Source organism: Sinohyriopsis cumingii, chromosome 19 (genome assembly GCF_028554795.1).
Source record: "Sinohyriopsis cumingii isolate HCF-2022 chromosome 19, ASM2855479v2, whole genome shotgun sequence".
Lineage (NCBI taxonomy): Eukaryota > Metazoa > Mollusca > Bivalvia > Unionida > Unionidae > Sinohyriopsis > Sinohyriopsis cumingii.
This window is the reverse complement of record NC_142979.1, coordinates 26,744,333-26,769,698: the sequence shown is the minus strand read 5'-3', so window position 1 is coordinate 26,769,698 and position 25,366 is coordinate 26,744,333. Positions and strand designations below refer to the sequence as shown.

Sequence of the window (25,366 nt, the reverse complement as noted above, 5' to 3'; positions counted from 1 at the left end):
GATAATGTGATTGGGTGGGACATCATGCCACATGTCTGCGGCATGATGCCCCAGTGCTAGACATCACTAAAAACTGCCACACTGCAGACATCGTAGCAATATGACTGAAAAATTGTTAAAGCTACGTTAAAAATCCAAATCACACTCACACGTTATAAGGTGTACATGGTCACATTTTCAAACTAAAGCTAATTCTGTGGCTCACTGGCATATTTTCATGCCTTGTATTATCTATATTCTCCCAGGGGCCCAGGTTAACACATAGTCGACTTATGTAGCAAATGTTGTGAATTTCCACCCAGTGGTTTTGGAGAAGTGGTTACAGACTGATGGATGGGGGGAACGACAGGGGGTGATGGTGGGGAGAGCGAGGTATCACATCATTTACACCTAAAGTATGGGGATAATACTGTATCTACTGGCTTGGAAGTCAAGTTCAACTGCAAACAATATTGACCCTGATCTGCTGCTGATTTGTAATGTGAAAGCAGATAATACGAGTCTATGTTGTTTGGTCTACTGAAAGCTCATAATAAACTGCATAGATCCAGTTCTGGCAGTATACTGTATTATGTGACATCAGATCAGTTCTGGCAGTATACTGTATTATGTGACACCAGATCCAGTTCTGACAGTATACTGTATTTTGTGACTTCATAGCCGGTAATTCTGTGCTGTTTGCAGTTGGATCTAATTTTTATGTGAATATTCATGTCAAATCACAGTAATGTATAAAGTAATGTGCATTTATTTACTTAAATGTTTTTTTAAAAATTTACTTGTACTGAGAATTTTCTTAAATTTTGCAGTGAGCGTCGGACACCAATTGAGACTTTGAGAAAACGAGAGTTAAAGTGGCTTGATATGTTCCAGAACTGGGAGAAGTGGATGAGTAAAAGATTTAAAAAGGTTAGATTTTGTTTGGGATTGAACAAGATGAAAATTAAAACAAAATGCTTTAGTCCTTAAGTTTCCAGCAGTTAAAATGGTTCACGCTAGGTTACAAGAATAAAAAAATACAAGAGTTAAAATAAACTTAATTGACAAGAATTATAAGGTGGGGAGAGCAATGTTTTTAAGGAATTTGGGAGGCATGAAGACTCGTAAATAAACAGTACATGTTGATTTACTGTAACTTTAGGTCAATTCAGAAATAAAGTGTATGCAGTATTTTTCTGCTTGTGCACTGTAAAACATTCTGTTGATTCCTTATGCCAACTTTGATTTGTTCATTTTATTTAGGCCCCTTGTCTAAAACGCTCACCTTTACTGATCACTGACATGTCACCTGTCATGTGGGTTCAAGTCTCGGGCTCGGCCAATGTGGGTATGTGAGATAACTGCCAGTAGCTTCCTCTGGGTTGTTGGGTCTTACAGGGGATTTCCCAGGCTCTTTCTCTGCCAGTTACACTGGCCATCTTATATAGCCTATCTTGCACTGAGAAATGGAGTTAATCTCCCAAAACAATGACAGTAATGCATTTACTGGTAAGTATTGTATATACTTGTGTCCAAATCCAATCCAACTGCAAGCTGCACAGACCCAAATCTGTCATCATCACATAATGCACCAGCAGGTCTGGGTCTATGCAGTTTGGTTAGAGTAATCAGCTGAACATACAATAATCTTCTATAACATTATATGGTGGCAGATAATGGTCTGTGTTGTTTGCAGTTGGACATGACTTATGAGTGAGTATATATATGATACAATTAGTGATGTAATTAGGCGTGTACAGACATTTATGCATAATAGACAGAAATCAAGTTACCATAGTTTACATTTCTAGGATACCCCCTCCCCCCAGCTCCATGACAGTACAGAAAATTAATGTACAGCCATCAGTCAAACCCTAATACATGTTGATACTCCATGGACAGCTGACCAATACTAGCCCTGGTAAACAGGCATCACATGATTTACAGGTGCAGTGTAGGCATGTTGGATAGTCATGTCTAAGCCATTCACCTAGCTAACACAAATATATATACATTCTATACAATAGTAATATAAACATTTTTGCAGTCATTTTATGTAATTCTAATTAATATGCACCAGGTGTCAACATAAAATATTTACATACATGTATATAATATACAATGTCCTATTAGTTGGTGTGTTTTGGCAATAGGTCAGTTTCCCAATTAGATTCATGATCTGTACAATACATACAATATTTTTTGTGTGTAACTAGTTTCAAATAGCAAATGGCATAGATCCACACCTGCCATCACATAATATGCAGGCAGATCAGGGCCTGTATGCTGTTCATTTTTCTTATAATTGTAAGCAAACAAGACATTTTATAATATTTGTTTCTCTGCTTTTTACAGTTAGATGTGTTTTATGCATAAATAAATATGGTATTTCTTGACTTTATTTGAAAGTTTATCATTATATGAAAACATTAGAGGAAATCAATGTTGTCTATATTACATATTCCATTTTTTGGTGTCCCTATGAACATGGAACTCATTTCAGTAAATAAGTTTAATAAATTATTCCTCATCCACTACATTCTGTTTGTCCAGGTGAAAGAAAGGTGTCGAAAAGGTATTCCTCCTTCTATAAGGGCACGGGCATGGCAGTTCTTGTGTGGGAGTAAATACATGATGGAACACAACAAGGGAAGGTTTGAGGTATGCTTCTTTTTTTTAAAAACTGATCAGTTTTCTATGATGAATGTTAATTAGCTTACCTGCATAAAGGGCATTTATTGATGTTGTTGTTGGTGACATTGGTATTAACATATATAAGCATTTTTTTATTAGGTAATTTTCTTTGATGGCTTTGGTTGCAGATTATTATAATGTATCATGAGAAGCAGTACACTGTCATTAGGGCAGAACTTTGTGTAGTGTATATTATTATATATGTTCAAAAGAAACACCCACAACCTAGGTAATGTCTATAGGTGTCCCTTGGCATAAGTAAGGTTTTTCAGTGCATATAGATTTGCCAATCATTTGCCATCAGATCGTATCACATGTCACTTAACATCAAGCCCTGTCCATCGTGGATTAGTTTCTGTTTAGTAGCTGTTGAGGGACTTAATTGATTTGAAGTCAGATTTGGTTTGAGACTTTATATTATAAAGACTTGGGTCAAGTTCAGTCTTTACCATTTTCCAGATGAATTATATGGAGTCCTCAACCCAGTTTTACTGACAACTTTGCACTTTGGTTTTTGCTCAGTAACATTTAAATGATTTATAGATATAAACCAAATATAGTATCAGACTTGGGTCACGTTTAATTTACATCCATTTCTTTACAGATTTTTTTAGTACTGGTTCCTGTTAGAACTTTGCATATTTAGTTTCCGTTCAATAACTTTTGAAAGATTACACGGATTGTAGCCAGATTTATTATGCATTATTGTATGAAGACCTGTGTCAAGTTTGATTTCAGAGTTCTTTTAAGTTAGGGTTCCTTCTTGACTTAGAACCTTGCATTCATTATTTTCAATTCAAACAAAATTTGCTGTGCGGTTTCACATTATAAAGATCTAGGTCATGTTTGATTTTCATCACTCTCACACAGAATTAGGAGTTATGGACCTTGTTTGATATTTTTCAAACTTCCACTTTGGTTTTTGCTAAATAGCTTTTGATAAATGTTATGGCTTAAAGCCAGATTTAATGTAATATATGGCATTACATGGTTAAATTTGATTTTAACAGTTTTCTGGCAAAAATTTACAAAATGTACATAATTACAGCCTAAATGTGACTTTATACTTTGCCATTCAGTTTCAGCTCAGTAACTTCAAAGAATTTCATGGATTAAAAATAAAAATGTGGTATAAAATTTTCATTATTAAGACCAAGGTCAATATTTGTTTTTCACCTTTTCCCCCAGAAAAATTTTATGGAGTTTATGCCCCTGTTTGACTTAAAAGTGTGCACTTTGGGTTTTTCTCAGCAAGTTTTAAAGGTCTTTATGGATTGAATCAAAATTCAGTCTCCACATTAGAAGATCTTGACCAGATTTGATTTGAACCATTTTCTAGCATAATTGGATCGGTTATAGCTTCTGTTTTATTTAGAGATTTCCCCTTAAATTGCATTGCAATGGTTGGTCCATCCTTGTCATATGGACACATTTCTAGTTGGAATACTTCATACAAGTTTTACAGGGCAAGTACACTTTTCGCATGTGCCTTGTGATTATTCAGTTGCATTTGCCCTGATCTTTGGTGTGAGTTAAATGGAGCATTTGCTCCACCAGTAAGTTAAATGAAGCCACCAAAATTTTTTGAAGAATAATAAACCATTACCAGTTTTGAGTATATGCTGAAGATTGCCTAATTCTAGAGACCTTACACAGAAGTACTTTGTTACAAATGCTTGCTCTGTATGCAGTAAATCTCCAGTGGCCGAGTGGTCTAAAGTGCTCACCATTCTGGATCACTGCCATCTCACCTCTGTCTGCGTGGGTTCGCGTCCAAGGCTCGGCTAGCGTGGTATGTGGGAAAGCCTGCCAGTAGTTTCTCATGAGTCGGTGGTTCTTCCCTGGGTTTTCCAGGGTTCTTCCTCCACCAGTTATACTGGCCACCATGTATAGCCTATCTTGTGCTGAAAAATGGCGTTAAACCCTAGAACAACAACAACAACAAGACTTATTTTGATGATTGGCCCATCCCCACAAAGTTATGTGAAACATTTACTTGAGAGAATTTTTTCAGATTATAAACCCACCTGAGCAGTTTTCATATGTTTTTACAAGGCAGGCATCATAAATTTAGTTTAGGAAAATAATGGTGATTACCTGCATTTCAATCCACCACATCAGGTAGGATAGAGAATGGATTGCTGTAACCTACTTTTCATGCTTCAGTGACTGTACACATTTTCTGTTATGTATATTTGATTTAATTTATATTTGATTTAATTTAATTGTTTGTAAGTTTTAAAATCTTTTATTTTTATTTCATTACATGTCAAAGTAATGTAATTTTCTTTACTGGAATTTGGTACTTTCCAGAAATTATTTTGACCTGATTGTTTTGTTGTAAACACCAAACTTTGTATCTAAAAGCTGACCTAGAGAATCAAGTAAACAACTTTTTTTAAATTTATTTTTATTCTGGGATACGTAGAGTGAGATTGAGATTGTACTGGAATACATGACCTTAGACATGTAAATAGCTTCTAAACAGTTCTGGAAGATGATCATGTGACCCTCATCCAGGCATCTCTTTTGTGCAGTATTTAGGTTTTATACTGATGTCGAGAGCGAATTTAGTTAATTGGGCTTCTAAACACTGGGACATAAGGTGTTCATTTTGTGGTGACCAGTTTGGAGTTACATTTTCATTTTTATTCAGATTATTTGGATTCTAAAAGATTAATTCTTTTTCCTGGAAATATTTGCTCATACAGAATTCTTGGACAAAGACATATCTTGACATTTAATTGGAAATTCAAACACCAGAATATTGTTCGTGAAACAACAAAGATCTGTAGACACAACAGCATGATACTAGCTACAGTATATGTCATCACTTTCCATTTTGGAACTTTCATTGGGAGTCAAACTTGAATTCTTTAGAACATTTCATTACTAGGACTTCTAAAATTTAATTTGTAGATTATTCTTTTATTATTTCTGGATTTGTTTTCTTAAAACTGTAAGTTCTTATTCTTTCATGTTTTTACATTGTTTTTCGAGGGAAATAAAGTATTTGTTGAAGTTTTCAAAGCTTGTTGTTTTCACTCTTTCTTTGTTATGGTTTATTAGAGCCTAAAGACGTAACATAGGACTGTTGATATGTTATTATAACTCTGTGGTCTTAAAACTTCAAAATAAGTAATAGAAAAGAGTAAGAACCAACAAGTTTTTAAAAAAATTTAACATAATTTATTTCCCTTGAATACAAAGGGAAAAATGTAAAGAGAACTTATGGTATTGCAAAATAAATCACAAATAATCCTAGAATTTTAAACACAGGTCCTAATGATTAATGTTCTGAATAAACTTTAGTGATATTCCTAATTAATAATCCAACATTGGAAGTGTTGATTTACCTGTGGTAGCCTGTGTTTTAGTGATGTGCCAACAGTATTTGTTGAATCACAAAACTACAATCCGAGAATATTTGAAATGTCACATTAAATTCAAGTCGCTATTTCCAAGAATGTTAGTTTTGAGTACTTTGTATTTCCTGAGAATAATCACTTGATTTAAAAAATTTGAATAAATAAATTCCAGCCCAAATGAAACACTGGACACAAGAATAATACAACTTATTCAGCTTAGATCTTAAAGCATGAATAAATAATTTTTTGAAAAGCAAGATTATATAGTCCTTTACTTGACCTTCGGTCACAATTAACATTTTCTAAGTTCACTATTACCTAATAGAAAATTTCATTCTGGAAGGTTCCAAATGTTTTAAAGATAAAATCTTAGTTAACATAGAAAAAACAATGTCCTTGACTCAGACCAAGATAAATATGTTGACATCTATTAACAATAATTTTATTATTAATCCCACACTCATAGAGAATATATATATATATATATATATATATATATATATATATATATATATATATATATATATATATATATATATATATATATATATATATATAAGAATTATTTCAGATGACGCTGTTTTTAAATCATCTTCGATAGAGTTAGGTCAGTATTTTTTAAATAGAAATTACCCATTGACATCATTAATACTGCTTTCCAAAAAGTATCTTCCCTTACAACTTGAATCTTTACAATGTAAAATCAAAAATAGAAAAGAAGATATCATTCCTTTTGTTATTGAATATAATCCAAGTTTGCCTAATATAGGTAAGATTATCAGTAAATTTTGGGATTTATTAAACTTATCATGTAAAGCAAGTGTTAAATCGCTACACGAAAGCAAACCCATGCTTGCTTATAAAAGGACTAAAACTCTTAAAGATTTCCTAATTCTAAATTAGAAAAACATGATATAAAATAGGATCATCAGCTAAATGTAATAGACCTAGATGTTCACACTGTTCATTTATTAATGAAAATGCTTCTTTAAATAGTAATAATACGAAAGAAACTTTTAATATGCATTGTGATACTAATTGTGCAACATCAAATGTTATTTATTTGATAACATGCAAAAAATGTGGCATCCAATATATTGGACAAACCAGTCAACAAATATCTAAATGTATGAACCTACATAGATCAGATATAAAAAATTATATCGATCAATCATTTTCATCTCATGTTGCCGCACATTTTAACAAAATTTCCCATACCTTGCAAGATTTTTCCTTCCGACCTATTGTTAAAGATGATTCTGAAATGGAATGTCTGCTAAAGGAAACCTATTGGATTCACCGTCTTAACACGTTATATCCAAAAGACCTAAATTCAAAAACACTATATGACATTCATTAATTCTGTTTTTCTTTCCTTACCTTTTTTTTTTAATGAATTATGTCCCATGTTTACAATTAGACATGAATATTTTTTTTATTATTCTACTTTGCAGAAAAACTTAATTGGTAAAAGTATAATCTAATATCATTAAAATAAGTTTACTAATTCTTTAAAAATGAAATTGCATTTCTAAATTAATTCTCAATATAATATGATTAATTATTTATAAAATAGTTGATAGTAAGCATTATGCACACCATAATTTTTTATTATATAAATTGAGTTCTGATAAACTATGTAACATTTATCAAGAATATATCAAGATATATGTTTTTTAAATTTATTTATTTTCAATATCTTAATAAGTGTGCATTATACATAATACAGATATTGATAAAACTGTGCATTATACATAATACAAATATTGATAAAACTGTTTATCTCTATTAAATCATAAATTTTAGATATAGTTGTCAATAGAGATATATGCATTTTTAAGATCCAGTTTTATGTATTTGCATGTATTAAGATATCTTGGTCTGTTCTGTATATGTAAATCTCCATGTAAATTATTCGTTAAAGTATAAGTCAATTAGGTTAAAAATGTAAGCTATGACGTCATCTTGTTTATGTCATAATGTCATGTTCATTTCATTGATCACTTAGAAACAACATATTTAATGATGTAAACAATGATATTGAATTCAGTTTGAATTCAGTCTGATGAAGCATTAAAGCAAAACCGGTCACACATTCTATGTATTGGAATTGTTTATTTTATTATATTATATATATATATATATATATTGTTTTCAAAATAAAAAAAAACCCAATGATTTTGGTCAGGTAGAAAATGAACTTTATTTAGGACAAAGTCAAGTCCAGAATATAATTATTCATAGTATACATGTATAATGAAGTAAAAAAAATAAAACAAACAAAGCAAATTAAATATACATAATGCTTTTATTCAGTAGTCATAAAAAATAAAAATCCACTGTAACCTATATCTGCCACAGGCTTGTCTACATTATGAGTTACTGACAATGACCAATGTTAACAGATGAATACAAACCTTTTTTCTTGCATTAATCATATTCTAGCTTTGTTTTATTTGTTCTTTTTAGTAACCTTAATGTATGTTATTTGTAGGAGTATTTGAGGCAAACAGTTGATCCTAAGTGGGCAGAAGATATCAAAAAAGATCTTCATCGACAATTTCCTCTGCATGAAATGTTTATGTCCAAGGAAGGTCATGGGTAAGTAAAACTTGGGCTTTTTTTTAAGGGCAATGGTGTTTGAGGTTGTTGATGGCATATGAATGTGAATTTCTATAGATGAAAATTAATTTTGGACAAAAAAATAATGAAGTCAAACACTTAATGTATGATTCAGTGTACTAAACTTACTTAGGCATATAGTTTCCTCTTTCATTGTATTGTTCTTACATAAGCATATAGTTTCCTTGTTCAGTGTACTGTTCTTAGCTCATTTGGCCCCAGAGGTTTTTGTCGCTTTTGCCTGAAATGTGCGTAAGAAAGACATTTGGGGGGCTATTTCTGAATACATCATAGTACATCAGCTTTCAACAGATTTTCCATAAGACTAATGCCTAGTTGTATTAGAAACATCATTTTCCATTGGTTATTTTGCTTGCGCATGAGCAGACGGAAAAAAGTTGGAGTTCTTTGGGGTTTTTTTGTTTGGTTAGTTTTGCTTAATGGACTCATCATTTTCATATGGAGACCGCAATTTATTCCAAATGCCCAAACAAATCACCTGTCTGTGTGTAGTTAAGACCAGTATGGCTTAGATCTGAGGCCAAAAGGTCTAAAATCCGGACACAAAATCGCATTCTGACCTGGAGCAAATTTTGGGTGAAAAAAAAAACGGGTCCAAAAAATGAAGTTTTTCCCTCTGTATTTTGTAGTGCAACTAGAACTTCCAGATTATTTGGTATCATTTTAGAGCTATATCTGTCTGCTTTTTTGTAATACCACCCACGTTGGTGTATCTTAAATGACCTTGATGCTGCAGAGCTCGGAAGTAGGGTACAGCCTACAGACGGGATTGGGGCCGAATCGGTTAAGCATATAGTTTCCTTGTTCAGTGTACTGTTCTTACCTAAGCATGTAGTTTCCTTAAATTGATATATAACATACTCCTTAATATGGGCAGATCATTTCATTCAAATCTTACTGGAGCTTGGGTATTGTTTAAAACAGACCCAACTGCAAATAGTACTGACCCAGATCTATCATTACAAAATATTTTGGCAGATCAGACCATGTGCTTTTTGTTCTAGTAGTGAGTAAGCAAACAGCTGAATGCATTATACAACAGCATATCTGGGCTTATGTCAGACTAAAAGCAACATATCTTGGTTTATGTTAACACAACAACATATCTTGGTTCATGTCAACACAACAACATATCTTGGTTCATGTTAACACAACAACATATCTTGGTTCATGTTAACACAACAACATATCTTGGTTCATGTTAACACAACAACATATCTTGGTTTATGTTAAGGTTTGTTTTAACATGACAACTTATCTTGGTTTATTTTAACATGACAACTTATCTTGGTTTATTTTAACATGACAACTTATCTTGGTTTATTTTAACATGACAACTTATCTTGGTTTATTTTAACATGACAACTTATCTTGGTTTATTTTAACATGACAGCATATATGGGTTTATGTTAAAATAAAAGCATATCTCGGTTTATGTTAACATGATATCTTGTGAGAGGTCTTGTTGATATGGCGGCATAGTTGGATTTATGATAATATGTCAGCATTAGTGTTAAGTATATATGACACCATATCTTGGTTTATGCAGATACAACATTATATATGGGGACATGTTAATATGACAGCATATCTTGGTTTATACAGTCACAACAGTATATATAGGAATATGTTAATATGACAGCATGTCTTGGTTTATGCAGATACAACATTATATATGGGGATATGTTAATATGACAGCATATCTTGGTTTATACAGATACAACAGTATATATGGGAATATGTTAATATGACAGCATATCTTGGTTTATGCAGATACAACAGTATATATGGGGATATGTTAATATGACAGCATGCCTGGATTGATGTAAAAACAAAACAGCATTTCTGAGAATTTGTAAATATGCAATGTTTTAAGTACAAATGGCTTCATGTAAGTCATTTGACTCATCAAGGCAAACAACAGCGAGTCAAAGACCAAGCCTGTGAATCTTATTCAAGCTGATGATCACTTTTCAGTAGTTTTTAAAATATAATTATATTGTTTAAATACACAATGAAAATATTAGTTATATAATGTAACTAAAGCCAATAAGGCAATTCCTGTGCCAGAAGCATCTGAACATTATATATGTTAAAAATCTTGTTGAAGGTTTCATGTCATCAGACATAATCTGAGCATAGATGACAAGGCGTTTATTGTTGACTATGTTGGTGATTTCATCTGCCATTACTGTCACAAATGACAAATTTTGCATGTCACATATTCGCAACAATATTTGATATGCGCTCCAGTAACTCTTAACAGGTAGTAGCCGAGTCATACTTATTGGCAGAATTCTTCAAAATGCCAATGGCATCAATTTCTTCAGTCACTAAGTCATGTATTAAATTAAGAAGAGATTTGTATTTTAAAATAAGGGATGTCTTTCTTCTACACCCAGACAATGTACACACTTAACTTGCACTTTCACTGTTATGTCTTGTTTGGAAGAATGTTTTTATAACCCTGCATTTAAATCTGCCTGGTGTTGTGGACCTTCAGTCAGCAGTTTGTGTTCTGGCAACCCTGTATGCCTTGCCAGTGTACTGTTCTGAGAGTTATTGTTTTTTGCACATTTGGTCATGCTGTTTATTTTTAGTCTCTGTTGTTGTTGTTGTTGTTGTTGTTCTAGGGTTTAACGCCATTTTTCAGCACAAGATAGGCTATACATGGTGGCCAGTATAACTGGTGGAGGAAGAACCCTGGAAAACCCAGGGAAGAACCACCGACACATGAGAAGCTACTGGCAGGCTTTCCCACGTACCCACGCTAGCCGAGCCTTGGACTCGAACACACGCAGACAGAGGTGAGATGGCAGTGATCCGGAACGGTGAGCGCTTTAGACCACTCGGCCACTCGGGGCCCCTTTAGTCTCTGTACATATTTGGCAAAATATAAAGGTGTCTTAACTGTCACATTATTCACTCGACTTCTATTTGAAAACATAGCCAGCTGTGTTTCAACCATTGCTGCACAAATTACATTTTATCTTAAGTGTAAACTGTAGCTCATCATTGGATGAAGAACGCTCCACCGGTTTGATAACAATACTATTATCGTTGGTCAGTCATAAATGCGGTCCAAAAGATAATTTCGTTTGTTTTGGATCTATTTTAACTCTTTTGCCTTGGTCGCCATTTTCAATCGAATGCTGACAGTATATTGGAACAACTCAAGGCATAAATTGAGCAAATAGAAATTGTTGCTTCATGCATGAGAAAGGTGTGCATAAAATAATAGTTTCTCATGAGAATCACTTTAAAATCACGTTTATTTTCTGCCTCTTTCTTGGGTATGGTTCTAACATCCTGTTGCTACAAATGATGTGACATTTACAGGTCACATAAGGTCAGCTCCAGGCTCCACACTCAGTTTTAACTATGTGTTATGATAACATTAGCGTAAGAAACTGATGTGCGCATGTTTTCCATTTCGGAGAGTTATAACCTAGTCATTACAGTAGTTAGACCAAACCTTTATTTTGTTTTAATCAGCAAAACATAATATTGGGGTGCATCAATTTACCTACCTTCAATGAGTTTTAGACCAAACCTTTGTTTTTTGTGAATGAGTAAAACATAACATTGGGGTGCATCAATTTACTTATCAGCAACCATTTTTGTGTGTCATATCAGAAAAGTCTGCGTATTGGACGAATGACGCATGGATAGATAAAACACTGAATATGTCAGCATATCTGGATTTATGTGAATACAACTGCCTATTTAGAGATATGTTTAATGTGACAGAATACATGGGTTTATGTTTAAATGACAGAATACATGGGTTTATGTTTAAAGTGACAGAATACATGGATTTATGTTTAACATGAAAGAATATATGGATTTATGTTTAACATGACAGAATACATGGATTTATGTTTAACATGACAGAATACATGGATTTATGTTTAAAGTGACAGAATACATGGATTTATGTTTAACATGAGAGAATACATGGATTTATGTTTAAAGTGACAGAATACATGGATTTATGTTTAACATGACAGAATACATGGATTTATGTTTAACATGACAGAATATATGGATTGATGATTAAAGTGACAGAATACATGGATTTATGTTTAACATGACAGAATATATGGATTTATGTTTAATGTGACAGAATACATGGATTTATGTTTAACATGACAGAATACATGGATTTATGTTTAAAGTGACAGAATACATGGATTTATGTTTAACATGAGAGAATACATGGATTTATGTTTAAAGTGACAGAATACATGGATTTATGTTTAACATGACAGAATACATGGATTTATGTTTAACATGACAGAATATATGGATTTATGTTTAACGTGACAGAATATACTGCATTTTTGGTTTCACTGCCTTTCATTTTCATTGAAATATGCTTAATTCAGTTAACATTAATACCATTCATTTTAGCCATTTATAAATCCCAAAGTGTTTGTTTTAGACAAAATTATTTACTATTTAGTCTTCAATGTTAAAAAAATTGTATAAAAATTTCATATGAAAATGCAAAATTTGCATTAGTTGAAATCACATAAGTTGGCAGATACATGTATAAGGGTTTGTATACATGGGTTTATATTTAATGGGACAGGTTATCTTGTTTGATGTGATTATTTCAGTCCTCACCCTCCTTGATTTGTCTGCAGCATTTGACACAATAGACCATGATATATTACTTCACCGTCTCCAGCATGTATTTGGCATTCATGATACAGCCTTACTGTGGTTCAAATCCTACTTGGTCAACAGGACACAAATTGTATCTGCAAATGGAATACATTCCAGCTCAGTTGATCTATGTTGTGGTGTTCCACAGGGGTCTGTTCTTGGACCTGTTCTCTTCATTCTGTACACTCAGCAACTCTCAAGTGTCATAGATCATCATCCAGCGTCTCACCAGTTGTATGCTGATGACACCCAAAGGTACAAATCTAACCACCCAATTAAAATTGATGATACCATCATGATCTGAAATCATGGATGACATGTAACAAGCTGCAGATGAATGATGATAAAACTGAGGCCATTCTGATCACAACACAAAGACTTTCTCATTCATATCCTTTACCTCAAACAATAAATATCAGCAATGCCAACATTAAATTCACACAATCAGTACGAAACCTAGGTGTTACTCTGGACAGTACTCTCACATTGCACCAACATGTCATGAACATATGCAAGGCTGCATATCTTGAGCTGAGATGCATCAGCTCAATTTGCAAATATCTTTCAGTTGATGCCACTAAAACACTTGTGTGTTCATTAGTACTTTCAAGACTGGACTATTGTAACTCAATTCTGTCTGGTTCATCTCAATATCTGTTCCAGAAACTTCAGAAAGTTCAAAACGCAGCTGCTCGGATCATACTTAGAGTACTACGATCAGAACACACCTCCCCGCTGCTCTGTACCCTACACTGGCTATCCATTCGATCCAGAATCAAACACAAAATTTGTTCTCTGTGCTACGTTTCACTGTCGGACTCTAGTCCAGTATACCTATCCGATCTCACCCATGTGTACACACCAGCAAGATACTTACGCTCCTCTTCTGACAATTGTATACTCATTATTCCCACTATGAAAACAAAGTCATATGGACAGTGTTCTTTTGCATACCAAGGCCCAGCAACGTGGAATGAATTGCCCACTGAACTTAGACACAAAGACACAATGATTACATTCAAGAGGGCTCTCAAAACTCAATTATTTCGACTGCAAGAACAAATTTAAAGATCTAATAATGTTTCCTACCTGAAATATTCTCAGCATTTTTTTTTAATTTTATTTTTTTTATTTTAATTTTTTTATTTTATTGTTTTTTCTAATTTCATGGTGTGTGTTTTTTTAATAATATTATTATATGTCGTTTTTAAATTTTTTTATCTTATAGGTGTTGTCTAATGTTGTAAAGCACTTAGAGCTTCTAAAGATTAGGCGCTATACAAAGTCCTCATTATTATTAATAATGTTATTATTATTATCATTATTATTATTATTATTATTATTATTATTATTATTATTATTAATATTATAGTAGGGCATATACTGTATGGATTTATGTCAATGCAACATCATATCTGGTTTTATGTGCATACAGCAGCATATGTACATTATGGTAACATGAGAACATGTCTGGTTTTATGTTAATATGACAGCATATATGGCTTTATTTGACTGCAAATCCAGGTTTATCCTGTAACAACAGTGTATCTGGTTTTATGTAAAGACAACAGCATATCTAGGTATCTGTAAATACAACAGCCTATCTGGATTTCTGTAAATACAACAGCATATCTGGATTTATGTAAACGTGACATCATCTCTGGGTTTATGTTAATGTGACTACACATATGGATTTATATTAATATGACAGCATGTGTGGGTTTATGTATGACAGTATGTGTGGGTTTATGTAGGTTTGACAGCATGTGTGGGTTTATGTAAGTATGACGTCATATCTGGGTTTATGCAAGTATGACAACTTGTCTGGGTTTATGTAGGTATGACAGCATGTCTGGGTTTATGTAAATTTGACAACACATCTGGGTTTATTTTAATATGTTAGCTAGTTTATCCAAATATAGCATCATGTCTTGGTTTATGTTAACATGACAACATATCAGCATTATATTAATATGACAGCATATCAGGGGTTATGTTAACATGACAACATATCAGCATTATATTAATATGACAGCATATCAGGGGTTATGTTAACATGACAACATATCAGCATTATATTAATATGACAGCATATCGGGGGTTATGTTAACATGACAACATATCAGTGTTATATTAATATGACAGCATATCAGGGGTTATGTTAACATGACAGCATATCAGGGGTTATATTAATATGACAGCATATCAGGGGTTATATTAACATGATGATATATCAGGGGTTAAATTAATATGACAGCATATCACGGGTTATGTTAACATGACAACATATCAGCATTATATTAATATGACAGCATATCGGGTTATGTTAACATGACAGTATATCAGGGGTTATATTAATATGACAGCATATCAGGGGTATTGTTAACATGACAACATATCAGCATTATATTAATATGACAACATATCAGGGGTTATATTAACATGACAACATATCAGTGTTATATTAATATGACAGCATATCAGGGGTTATGTTAACATGACAACATATCAGGGGTTATATTAATATGACAGCATATCACGGGTTATGAAAACATATCAGCATTATATTAATATGACAGCATATCAGGGGTTATGTTAACATGACAACATATCAGCATTATATTAATATGACAGCATATCAAGGGTTATGTTAACATGAGAACATATCATTATATTAATACGACAGCATATCAGGGGTTATGTTAACATGATAACATATCAGCATTATATTAATATGACAGCATATCAGGAGTTATGAAAACATATCAGCATTATATTAATACGACATCATATCAGGGGTTATGTTAACATGACAACATATCAGCATTATATTAATATGGCAGCATATCAGGGGTTATGACAACATATCAGCATTATATTAATATGACAGCATATCTTGGGTTATGTTAACATGACAACATATCATGGGTTATATTAATATGACAGCATATCTGAGCTTTTGCTTGCATACAATTGGGTGTACAGCATACTTGAGAAAAAATTATAAGGAAGTAAATCGAATCTCAAACCTGGTAGGATCTAAGCACATCAAAATCTACAGTTGAACTATTCAATGACTTTTCAATGCTTTACCAAATCCATGGAGGGACATACAATGTCACACATGTCTGTCATTTGCATCCTTTACCATCCTATTCTGTCCTGTTGTGCTTGTCACAAAATTTTTTGCTACTCAGTAACTTTTGAAGGACATAATGAACTAAATTTTCATTTGATATAAGGCTTTATATTTAAGAAGACCTAGTTAAAGGTTTTTGACAAATTTGATGGAATTATGGCCCCTGGTACGATTTTTGGCTTTCTCTTCAATTTTGCATTTGTATACTGAAATGAAATTTGGTAACAGGCTTTATATATCACCTAATTCAAGTTAAGTTTTTACCACATTTATCAAAATTTAATAGAGTCATGGTTCCTATTTGACTTAAAACCTGGCAATTTGTTTTTATTTCTGCTTAAGAGCTTTTGGATTGCATTCAAATTTTAGTTATGAGGCTTTACATGTAGAAGACCGAAGAAATGTTTGATTTGCACTCAGTAATTTTTTATGGACTTCATTTATGATTATCAAAAGTAAGTTTGCTATGAGGTTTATGTTAATAACATGTAGGTTAAGTTTGATTTTTTGATGTTTTTTAGACAGATTTTATGGCATTGTGGCTCCTTTTTGACTTGGAACTTTCCCCTTTAATTGCATTGTATTGATGGGGGTATCTGTAAGGTATAGACAAACTGCATGGTGAATTGAATGTGGTCATTTGTTTCTTCTTTGATTGCTGTGGCAAATTTATTTATTTTGAATGGAATTAAATTAATTAAATAAATTAATATAGAAAAGAATCTTAATCTCTTCATTGATTCCTTCTGTAGTCAAAGTCAGACAGGTCATGTATGCACATTTACTCATCTTCAGTTAAATATAAATTGTTTTAAATTTGAATACTATTTTTGTTAAACCAAAGTCTATTCAATCCTGATTACTACTATCAAATGATCTGCACCTTAACTGTCATCGAGAAATATCTCGACAAAAATTATCCATTGCTATGCACATTTATACTGGTGGGCAGGTACAAAAATGGGTCAAGAAAAGAGCACATAAGATCCAGTTGTCACTATATGGGATAGTGTGAATTTGTTTATTACATAACTTTCATTGTGAAAATGCAACATTCAGGATTCAATCTTGTCCAAAAATGTCCACGTACTTTACCATTGATTTTTCCCTATATACTTCTCGGTGCATGTTCCAAATTAATATGGATGTGTGAGAATCTAAATAACATGAGTACTTGCCATTTGAAAGTATGTAGAATCAAATTGTAAACCAATTACTGCAATAATGTTGAATGACTACATGACCTCTATGATTTCAGCTATAGCTGTAATCGAAATTAAAGAATAGCAAGGTAAAGTCTTTATGTTATGTGTATCTATATTGTGTGCTTAATTTTTTCCATCATTGAGGATTGTACCTACCTGGATTTTTGTTATGACTGTTACAAGTAAACAATATGTTTGCTTGAATTTGAGTTCAAGACTGGACGTTGTTTATGTGTTGGTGGTTAGTCTGTAGAAAACAATATTGCATCACAGGTCAGTGGAAATTAGTATGTATAAGACTTGGTAAACAATCATTCATTCCTGTTTTAATTACAGTCATTGGGAATCTATGATCAGAGTTTTTGTTTGTGTTCAGTTGTAATTTGAGAGGAATTATTTTTGAAATTACAAGGTGCTCACTGACTGTGTTTGAGTAAAACACTGCTTTGGGATTATTGAAAACTCAAAGACATTCTGGATTGCCATAATGGTACACCAGGACATTAAAGACTCTTGGTACATAATACATTCAAGAATTAAAATTCATTCTGAATATTTTATACTTTTGTGATAGGATATTTATGATTATTTGGGATTTAATTCACAATACTGTGTCTCTTACATGTTCACCTTTTAACTTAGAGAAATAAAATATTTGTTGAGTTTACTAAAAGCCATTTTTTGTTACATATTTAAGACCTGAGAGTCCTGGCAGTTGTTATAATTGTAATATTGCTGTTCTCAATTGCTTTAGCTTCTCATTTATTTGTATTTGTACTAAATATTTCACAATGATTGAGAATTAGCAATCTGATGACATATATTTGTGATAGAACAATATGTGCATAATTCTCAGAATCACTGCAAGCAAATAAAAAAGATCAGATTATTGTGACTCCTATTTTATGGGTTGGGAACCCCACCTTTTTTCAAGGAAGGAGTCCTGGACCCCAGCTTTAAAAATTATATGGAGAACCCTGTCAAGTACAGATAAAAAAGATTATAGTATGGTGCTGATGACAGAAGCTAATATGGTTAAACTGTCAAAGCAGACAAGATTTTTCTTAGCACTAATAGCGCATAAGTACTACTGGGGTATATAGTATTTTTTCTTTGTCACTTTTAACTCGTTAACCCCTGGAGATTTTTGTCGTTTTCGCCTCAAATACAAGTAGGAAACACATTTTGGGGGGCTATTTCTTAATACATCCTAATACATCAACTTCCAAGAGATTTCCCGTTAACCTAATGCCTAGTTGTGTTAGAAACATCATTTTTCATTGGCTGTTTTGCTCGCGCATTAGCAGAATGGTAAAAGTTGGAGTTCTTTGTTTTGTTTTCATTTTTTTCTTAAAGGAGCCATCATTTGCGTATCGAGATCTCTCTTTTTTCCAAATGCCCATTATATCCTACTTTTTGCAAAGGTTCACCAGTTTGTGTGCAGTTTAGACCAGTCTGCCTTAGATCGGAGGCCCAAATGTCTAAAATCCCGACACGGAATTGGATTCCGACCTTGGGAAAATTTTGGGTAGAAATAAATTGGGTCCAAAAATTAGGTTTTTCCCTCTGTATTAGTGCAACTAGAACATCCAGATTATTTGATATCATTGTTGAGCTACATCTGTCTACTTTCTTTAATACCACCCACTTTAGTGTATCGTACATGACCTTAATGCTACAGAGCTTGGCAGTAGGCTACTACCTCCACATGTGTAAACTCGGCGCCAGGGGTTAATGAGTTAAATTTGATGTCTTCCAAATTTGAAGAATATGAGGAGACCCATAGGAAGACCTACATTAAAAGATGAATAACCATACCCATGGGAGACCTACTGTAAAAGATGAATATCCAGACCCATAGGAGACCTACATTAAAAGATAGACGATCCAGACACATTGGGAGACCTACATTAAAAGATAGAATATCCTGACATTGGGAGACCTACATTAAAGGATGACTGTCCAGACCAGTAGGAAGACCTACATTAAAAGATAGAAGATCCAGACAAATTGGGAGACCTACATTAAAAGACAGAAGATCCAGACATTGGGAGACCTACATTAAAAGACAGAAGATCCAGACATTGGGAGAACCTTCATTAAAAAATTAATATCCAGACCCATAGGATACCTACATTAAAAGATAGAATATCCAGACCCGCAGGGAGACCTACATTTAAACAGAATATATAAACCCATAGGAAGACCTACATTAAAAGAATATCCAGACACATTGGGTGACCTACATTAAAAGATAGAAGATCCAGACATTGGGAGACCTACATTAAAAGATAAATATCGATACCCATAGGAAGACCTACATTAAAAGATAGAATATCCAGACACATTGGGTGACTTACATTAAAAGATAGAATATCCAGATACATTGGGAGACCTACATTAAAAGATAGAATATCCTGACATGGGAGATATACATTAAAAGATAGGAGATCCAGACCTATTGGGAGAGAAAGATTTTGTCCCTATAAGTATCTGAATAACTGATAAATTATGATCCAAATATATGAAATGATTTTCTTATACATACAGACGTCTCGCTAGGATTTTAAAACTAGGAGTCCAGGACTCCCATTCCGGTAAAGATAGGAGTCCCACCAGCAAAAGTTGCAGTTCCCTCACAGAAAATGTGAACTTTGCTGATTAAAACCAAGTTTAATGTCCACATTCTTTATACCACCAACATGTAGCTCTTGTTTGTCCATCAGAATGTGACTAAATTTTGTCAGGGGCCTCGAGTGGCCAAGTGTCTTAAATGCTCACTGTTACGGATCACTGCCATCTCACCTCTGTCTGCGTGTTCAATTCTCAGGCTCGGCCAATGTGGATATGTGAGAAAGCTTGCGGGTAGCTTCTTGTGGATCGGTGGTTCTTTCCAGTGTTTTCCTGGGTTCTTTCTCCACAATTTATACTGGCTGCCATGTATATCCCATCTTGTGCTGAAAAATGGCGTTAAACTCTATAACAACAACAACAACAATAACACTAACTTTTGTCAATTCAAGGAAAGGTCTTATTCCAAACACTAAGCTAGGCATCACACACTTTCCTACACTTGGCTAATGTCCCATTTGAATTATCAGTTCTAGCACTCTCCTGAATCTCATTGCAATCTTCATCAATTTGCTGTTTAACCCCAAAATACTTATCCAGATTTGCAATGGCATTTTGTCTAAATCTCAGCATGTCTTGATTTTGAGGTAAAATGCACTACTTGGTTAGCTACACTCAGAATAGAACACAATAATGAAAGGTAAAGTTTGTTTATTTGATGTATTCTTATAAATAACCACATGTACATTTTTGGGGTTTTCTGCCTCTGAATTCAGTCACTGTAAATATCAGCACATTTCCCACCCGGCAGCCAGTCAAAGTCTTTGAATTTGCTGCCCAGCTATTGCATTATGTTCATTTGGTGTATAAATGACCACATGTACATCTGTGGGTCTTTTAGACTATGAATTCAATCATTGTAAATATCAGTACATTTTCCCACCCAGCAGCCAGTCCAGGTCTTTGAACTTCCTGCCCAGCTATTGGGTCATGTTCTTTTGATGTACTCCTATAATGGTAACATGTACATTACATCAGAGGCTCTTTCAGCCACTGTAAATATCAGTACATTATCCCTGCCCAGCTGCCTCTCAGAGCCTTTGAACTTGTCACCCAGCTATTGCAGCATGTTCTTTTGATGTACTTCTATAATGGTAACATGTACATTACATCAGAGGCTCTTTCAGCCACTGTAAATATCAGTACATTATCCCTGCCCAGCTGCCTCTCAAAGCCTTTGAACTTGTCACCCAGCTATTGCAGCATGTTCTTTTGATGTACTCCTATAATGGTAACATGTACATTACATCAGAGGCTCTTTCAGCCACTGTAAATATCAGTACATTATCCCACCCAGCTGCCAGTCAAAGCCTTTGAACTTGTCACCCAGCTATTGCAGCATGTTCTTTTGATGTACTCCTATAATGGTAACATGTTCATCAGTTGGTCTTTCTGCCACTGAATTATGTCATTGTAAATATCAGCATAGCTAATTGATCAACATATTTTCCCACTCAGGTGGCTAAAGCAAGACTGGCAAGTCTTTAAATTCTGTTGCCCACATATTACATGCTTACGGAGGACTCCTGTCTAAATGGTTTTCTGTGTCCCAGATAAAAAAATTGCATCCAGATATGCATGATTAAGAGTTTCCGAGACCTTTGTGTCTGTGTGTGCATGTGTGTGTGTGTGTGTGTGTATGTATGTATATATATATATATATATATATATATATATATATATATATATATATATATATATATATATATATATATATATATATATATATATATATATATATATATATATATATAAAAACAAGCTACTATTGGGTTTATTAACAATGGAGATTATCCTGAAAAAGAAGGCTAGGTTTTTTATTTTCTTTGTTTGGCTGATGGGGGTTAACAGTTGGACTAATGCGCTGTTTCATCTGCATACTCAACAATGGCAGCTAAGAGTCTTGCAAGACACATTAACAATGGAATTATTTCCTAAAGAGTTAGGACCATGCCTAAAAAGGGTTTATAAGGTGATAAATGTTTGTTAGTGTTAGTTTACACATGCGTAGAATGCTATGATCTTGGGTGTAATGGGTTGAAGATTGTCATAACATTGACACCTCAGCAAACTAACAAGCAACTAATAGTGTATCACGGTGATATTCCCTTGGTCAGTATGATTGAAAAGCTTGTATAAGTGGCCTCCATTTTATCAAGGTTTTACTGTGAAAGATCACTCATTGTAAAGCATTATTGTTATGAATTTAGATATGTATTTATTCCATTCATTCATTGTTATAAATATATGTGTTTCCATCATTTCAGTCAAGAAGACTTGTACAAGATTTTGATTGCTTATACCATCCACAATCCTCAAGATGGCTACTGCCAAGCTCAGGGACCAATCGCAGCAGTTCTTCTTATGCACATGCCTGCTGAGGAGGCATTCTGGTGCTTTGTCTCGATATGTGAAAAATATATTCCTAGTTACTACAGTCCAGGACTGGTATGTTTGTTTGTTTTTTAAGGTGACTTGGGCAGAGGCTGGGTGAGCTATGATATGGCCTTGCATCTCATGATTTCATCTTTTGTCTGTTGTTGGTCCAATAACATTTACAATTATCAGCTCATCTCAAAAACCTTTTGGCTAGTTTTGATCATACAGAGAGATATTGCTTGAAATAAGTGAATAATGGATGTATTTCATTGAGTTGGTGAAACTCTTTTTTTCATGAGTGGTAAAGCCACGAGTGAAAATACTTAAGGGTTTCACCGACATGATGAAATGTATCCATTGTTCATTCAAAGCAAGCATATTTTCTTTTTAGTTTATGTTCAAACATTGGCTAGCAATATGTATCACAGATTGAGGAAGCAGATTTCTTCCTGTACACTGGAAAATAATGTCAGTGGATTTTTGTCTATATTCTGTTGTTTTGATGTATATTTGCACTGAACATATCAATAGTACACCACTTCCTTGATAACTTGCGCCCGGATAACTTGCGATCCCACTTGTAATGCTGTGTCCAGCATGGCTCCTGATTTTTTTCCAAGGAAAATATATTTTAAATATCTTTAAAATATGCTGAACATGAAATAATTATGATAAGAATTGGTAAATTAAACATTGATACATCTTGTTTTATCATCGAAAATAGTGATTAATGCCCATAAAGATAGAATCCATATTGTGAAATTTGCAAGTTCTAAATAAGATATCTTATATTATGTAAGTTTTTTTAATGATAAATAGTTGTCAATAAACTGTAAATAAACAGTGTGAAATATAGATCAATGAAAACTTCTAGTAAATGCTAACAGGTGGCAACAGAGAATGAAATAAACACCAGTTAAATGTCTTGCTATGTGAAAGTCACGTTCTAATCCTTTAATCCCGTTTCAGTGTAAACATTATAATCGCAACATATTCTGTTCTTTGAAAACATGAAAAGAGTCAATCGACCGTCACATCGAAACCTGTGAATACTTCTATGATAACCTAATTACGTGCCGGCTTTGTTTTGATCAACAACTTAGGGAAGTGTTTGTTGTATTAAAAAATCAATTAAAAGAGACCTGTGTTGTTTTATCACTTTGAATATGTCTTTTGTGTCAAATCAAGCAAGGGAGGCACAAAGAAAAAATTAAAAGGCATGCAAATCTGAGCATAAGTTCTTGTGGTCACTACCATTATCAAAATTCATTTTATTGAACCAGTCAAAATGGTTTTACATTTTTATGTACTTATTATCATTAAAGTATTTATTACCAATCAGAAATGTGTCTTAATCATTTGTAAATGTGACCATATAGAGTAAGGGAATCAAGCGAAAGGCATACTTAGTGACTGAAAAGCTGTGCGTCATAGATTGGGTTCATAATAGTGAAGCAAGAGCCAAAGTTTGCAATGAACTAAAAATTGCTGAGTTGACACTTCGAGGTTGGCCTAATGATGAGCAGAAACTTCGGGATTACTTATATGATGTTGATTCAGATGATGGGATCAAATGAAAACGAGCACAGACTGCACAATATACCAAATTAGATGATGCTGTGTACACATGGTTCACAAAGCAACGTGAACAAGGTGTTCCCATCTCTGGAACAGTTCTCAACGCCAAAGCAGAGAAAATGGCAAAACTTATGGACAGTTAATCTTATTTTAGGTGCAATCCAAGGATGGCTTTGGAGATTCTAGCGCCGACATGGAATTAAACAAAATTCGTGTCGGGAGAGATACGCAAAGCGAATCAGGAAGCCGCATGTAATTATCAGACACAGATGTTGCACCACCTCCCCCCTCTGCACAGGTAGCAATCAGATCTTTTAATATTGCCATACGTTGGCTGGAATCTCAAAATATTGACTATGTAAAGATCATACAATTGAGAAATATGTGGGATTTTGCTCAGCGACAGAGAAATCAAGGAGTAACACAAAAACAACTGATTTTTTCAAAATGTGAAGTTATATTTGTCAAGCGTGTCACGAACGACAAGTATTATCGTGTTCAAATTTACGTTGTTTTAAATTTGTAGATCCATTAAATTCATGTTGGTTATGATTAACTCTTGTGTTTTTTTTCTTCATGTTACTTTTACCACAATCAAATCTATCTTTCTATCTATCTATCTATCTATCTATCGACATTGTTTGAAAAGAGTGTCAATCTTTTGTATTAAAAACCCATCTAAATTGAATCAAGCGATAAAACTAGAATGTATCCAATTCAATACACAAATTAGTGACATAGTACACAATGTGTGAAGTGGTACACATGTTAAGCGAATGGAAACCATGTGGAATAAATTTTTTGAATATCTCTTCAATATACTGTAATTTATACTGAAATTAATGTTGCTATATGAGGAAAAAATAAACAAAGTACACCGTTAGGAAGAGATATTTATTCACAGTTAATCTCAGCACAATTATCAATTGAGTATTCAACATTATAACCTGCCAACCCACCATCCCTCTTTTGCAGTTACGTCAATCCCTTTATTGGTTTTTGGCTTTTTTATAGGTCCCTCGATAACTTGTGCCTTACTTATAGTGCGGTCGATGTTTTTGGACCCTGATGTGCACGAG

At 33.5% G+C, this 25,366-nt stretch overlaps 1 protein-coding gene across 1 annotated transcript in view; it reads left to right on the top strand.

Moving 5' to 3' along the window:
• The window catches only part of LOC149775325 (TBC1 domain family member 10A-like), a 123,383-nt gene that overhangs the window by 31,128 nt on the left and 66,889 nt on the right, over nt 1-25,366 (top strand). The window contains exons 2-5 of the mRNA XM_089944037.1: nt 810-909; nt 2,533-2,640; nt 8,536-8,642; nt 22,598-22,778. Coding sequence (XP_089800163.1) covers nt 810-909; nt 2,533-2,640; nt 8,536-8,642; nt 22,598-22,778 — 496 coding nt within the window. The remainder of the gene's footprint in view (nt 1-809; nt 910-2,532; nt 2,641-8,535; nt 8,643-22,597; nt 22,779-25,366) is intronic.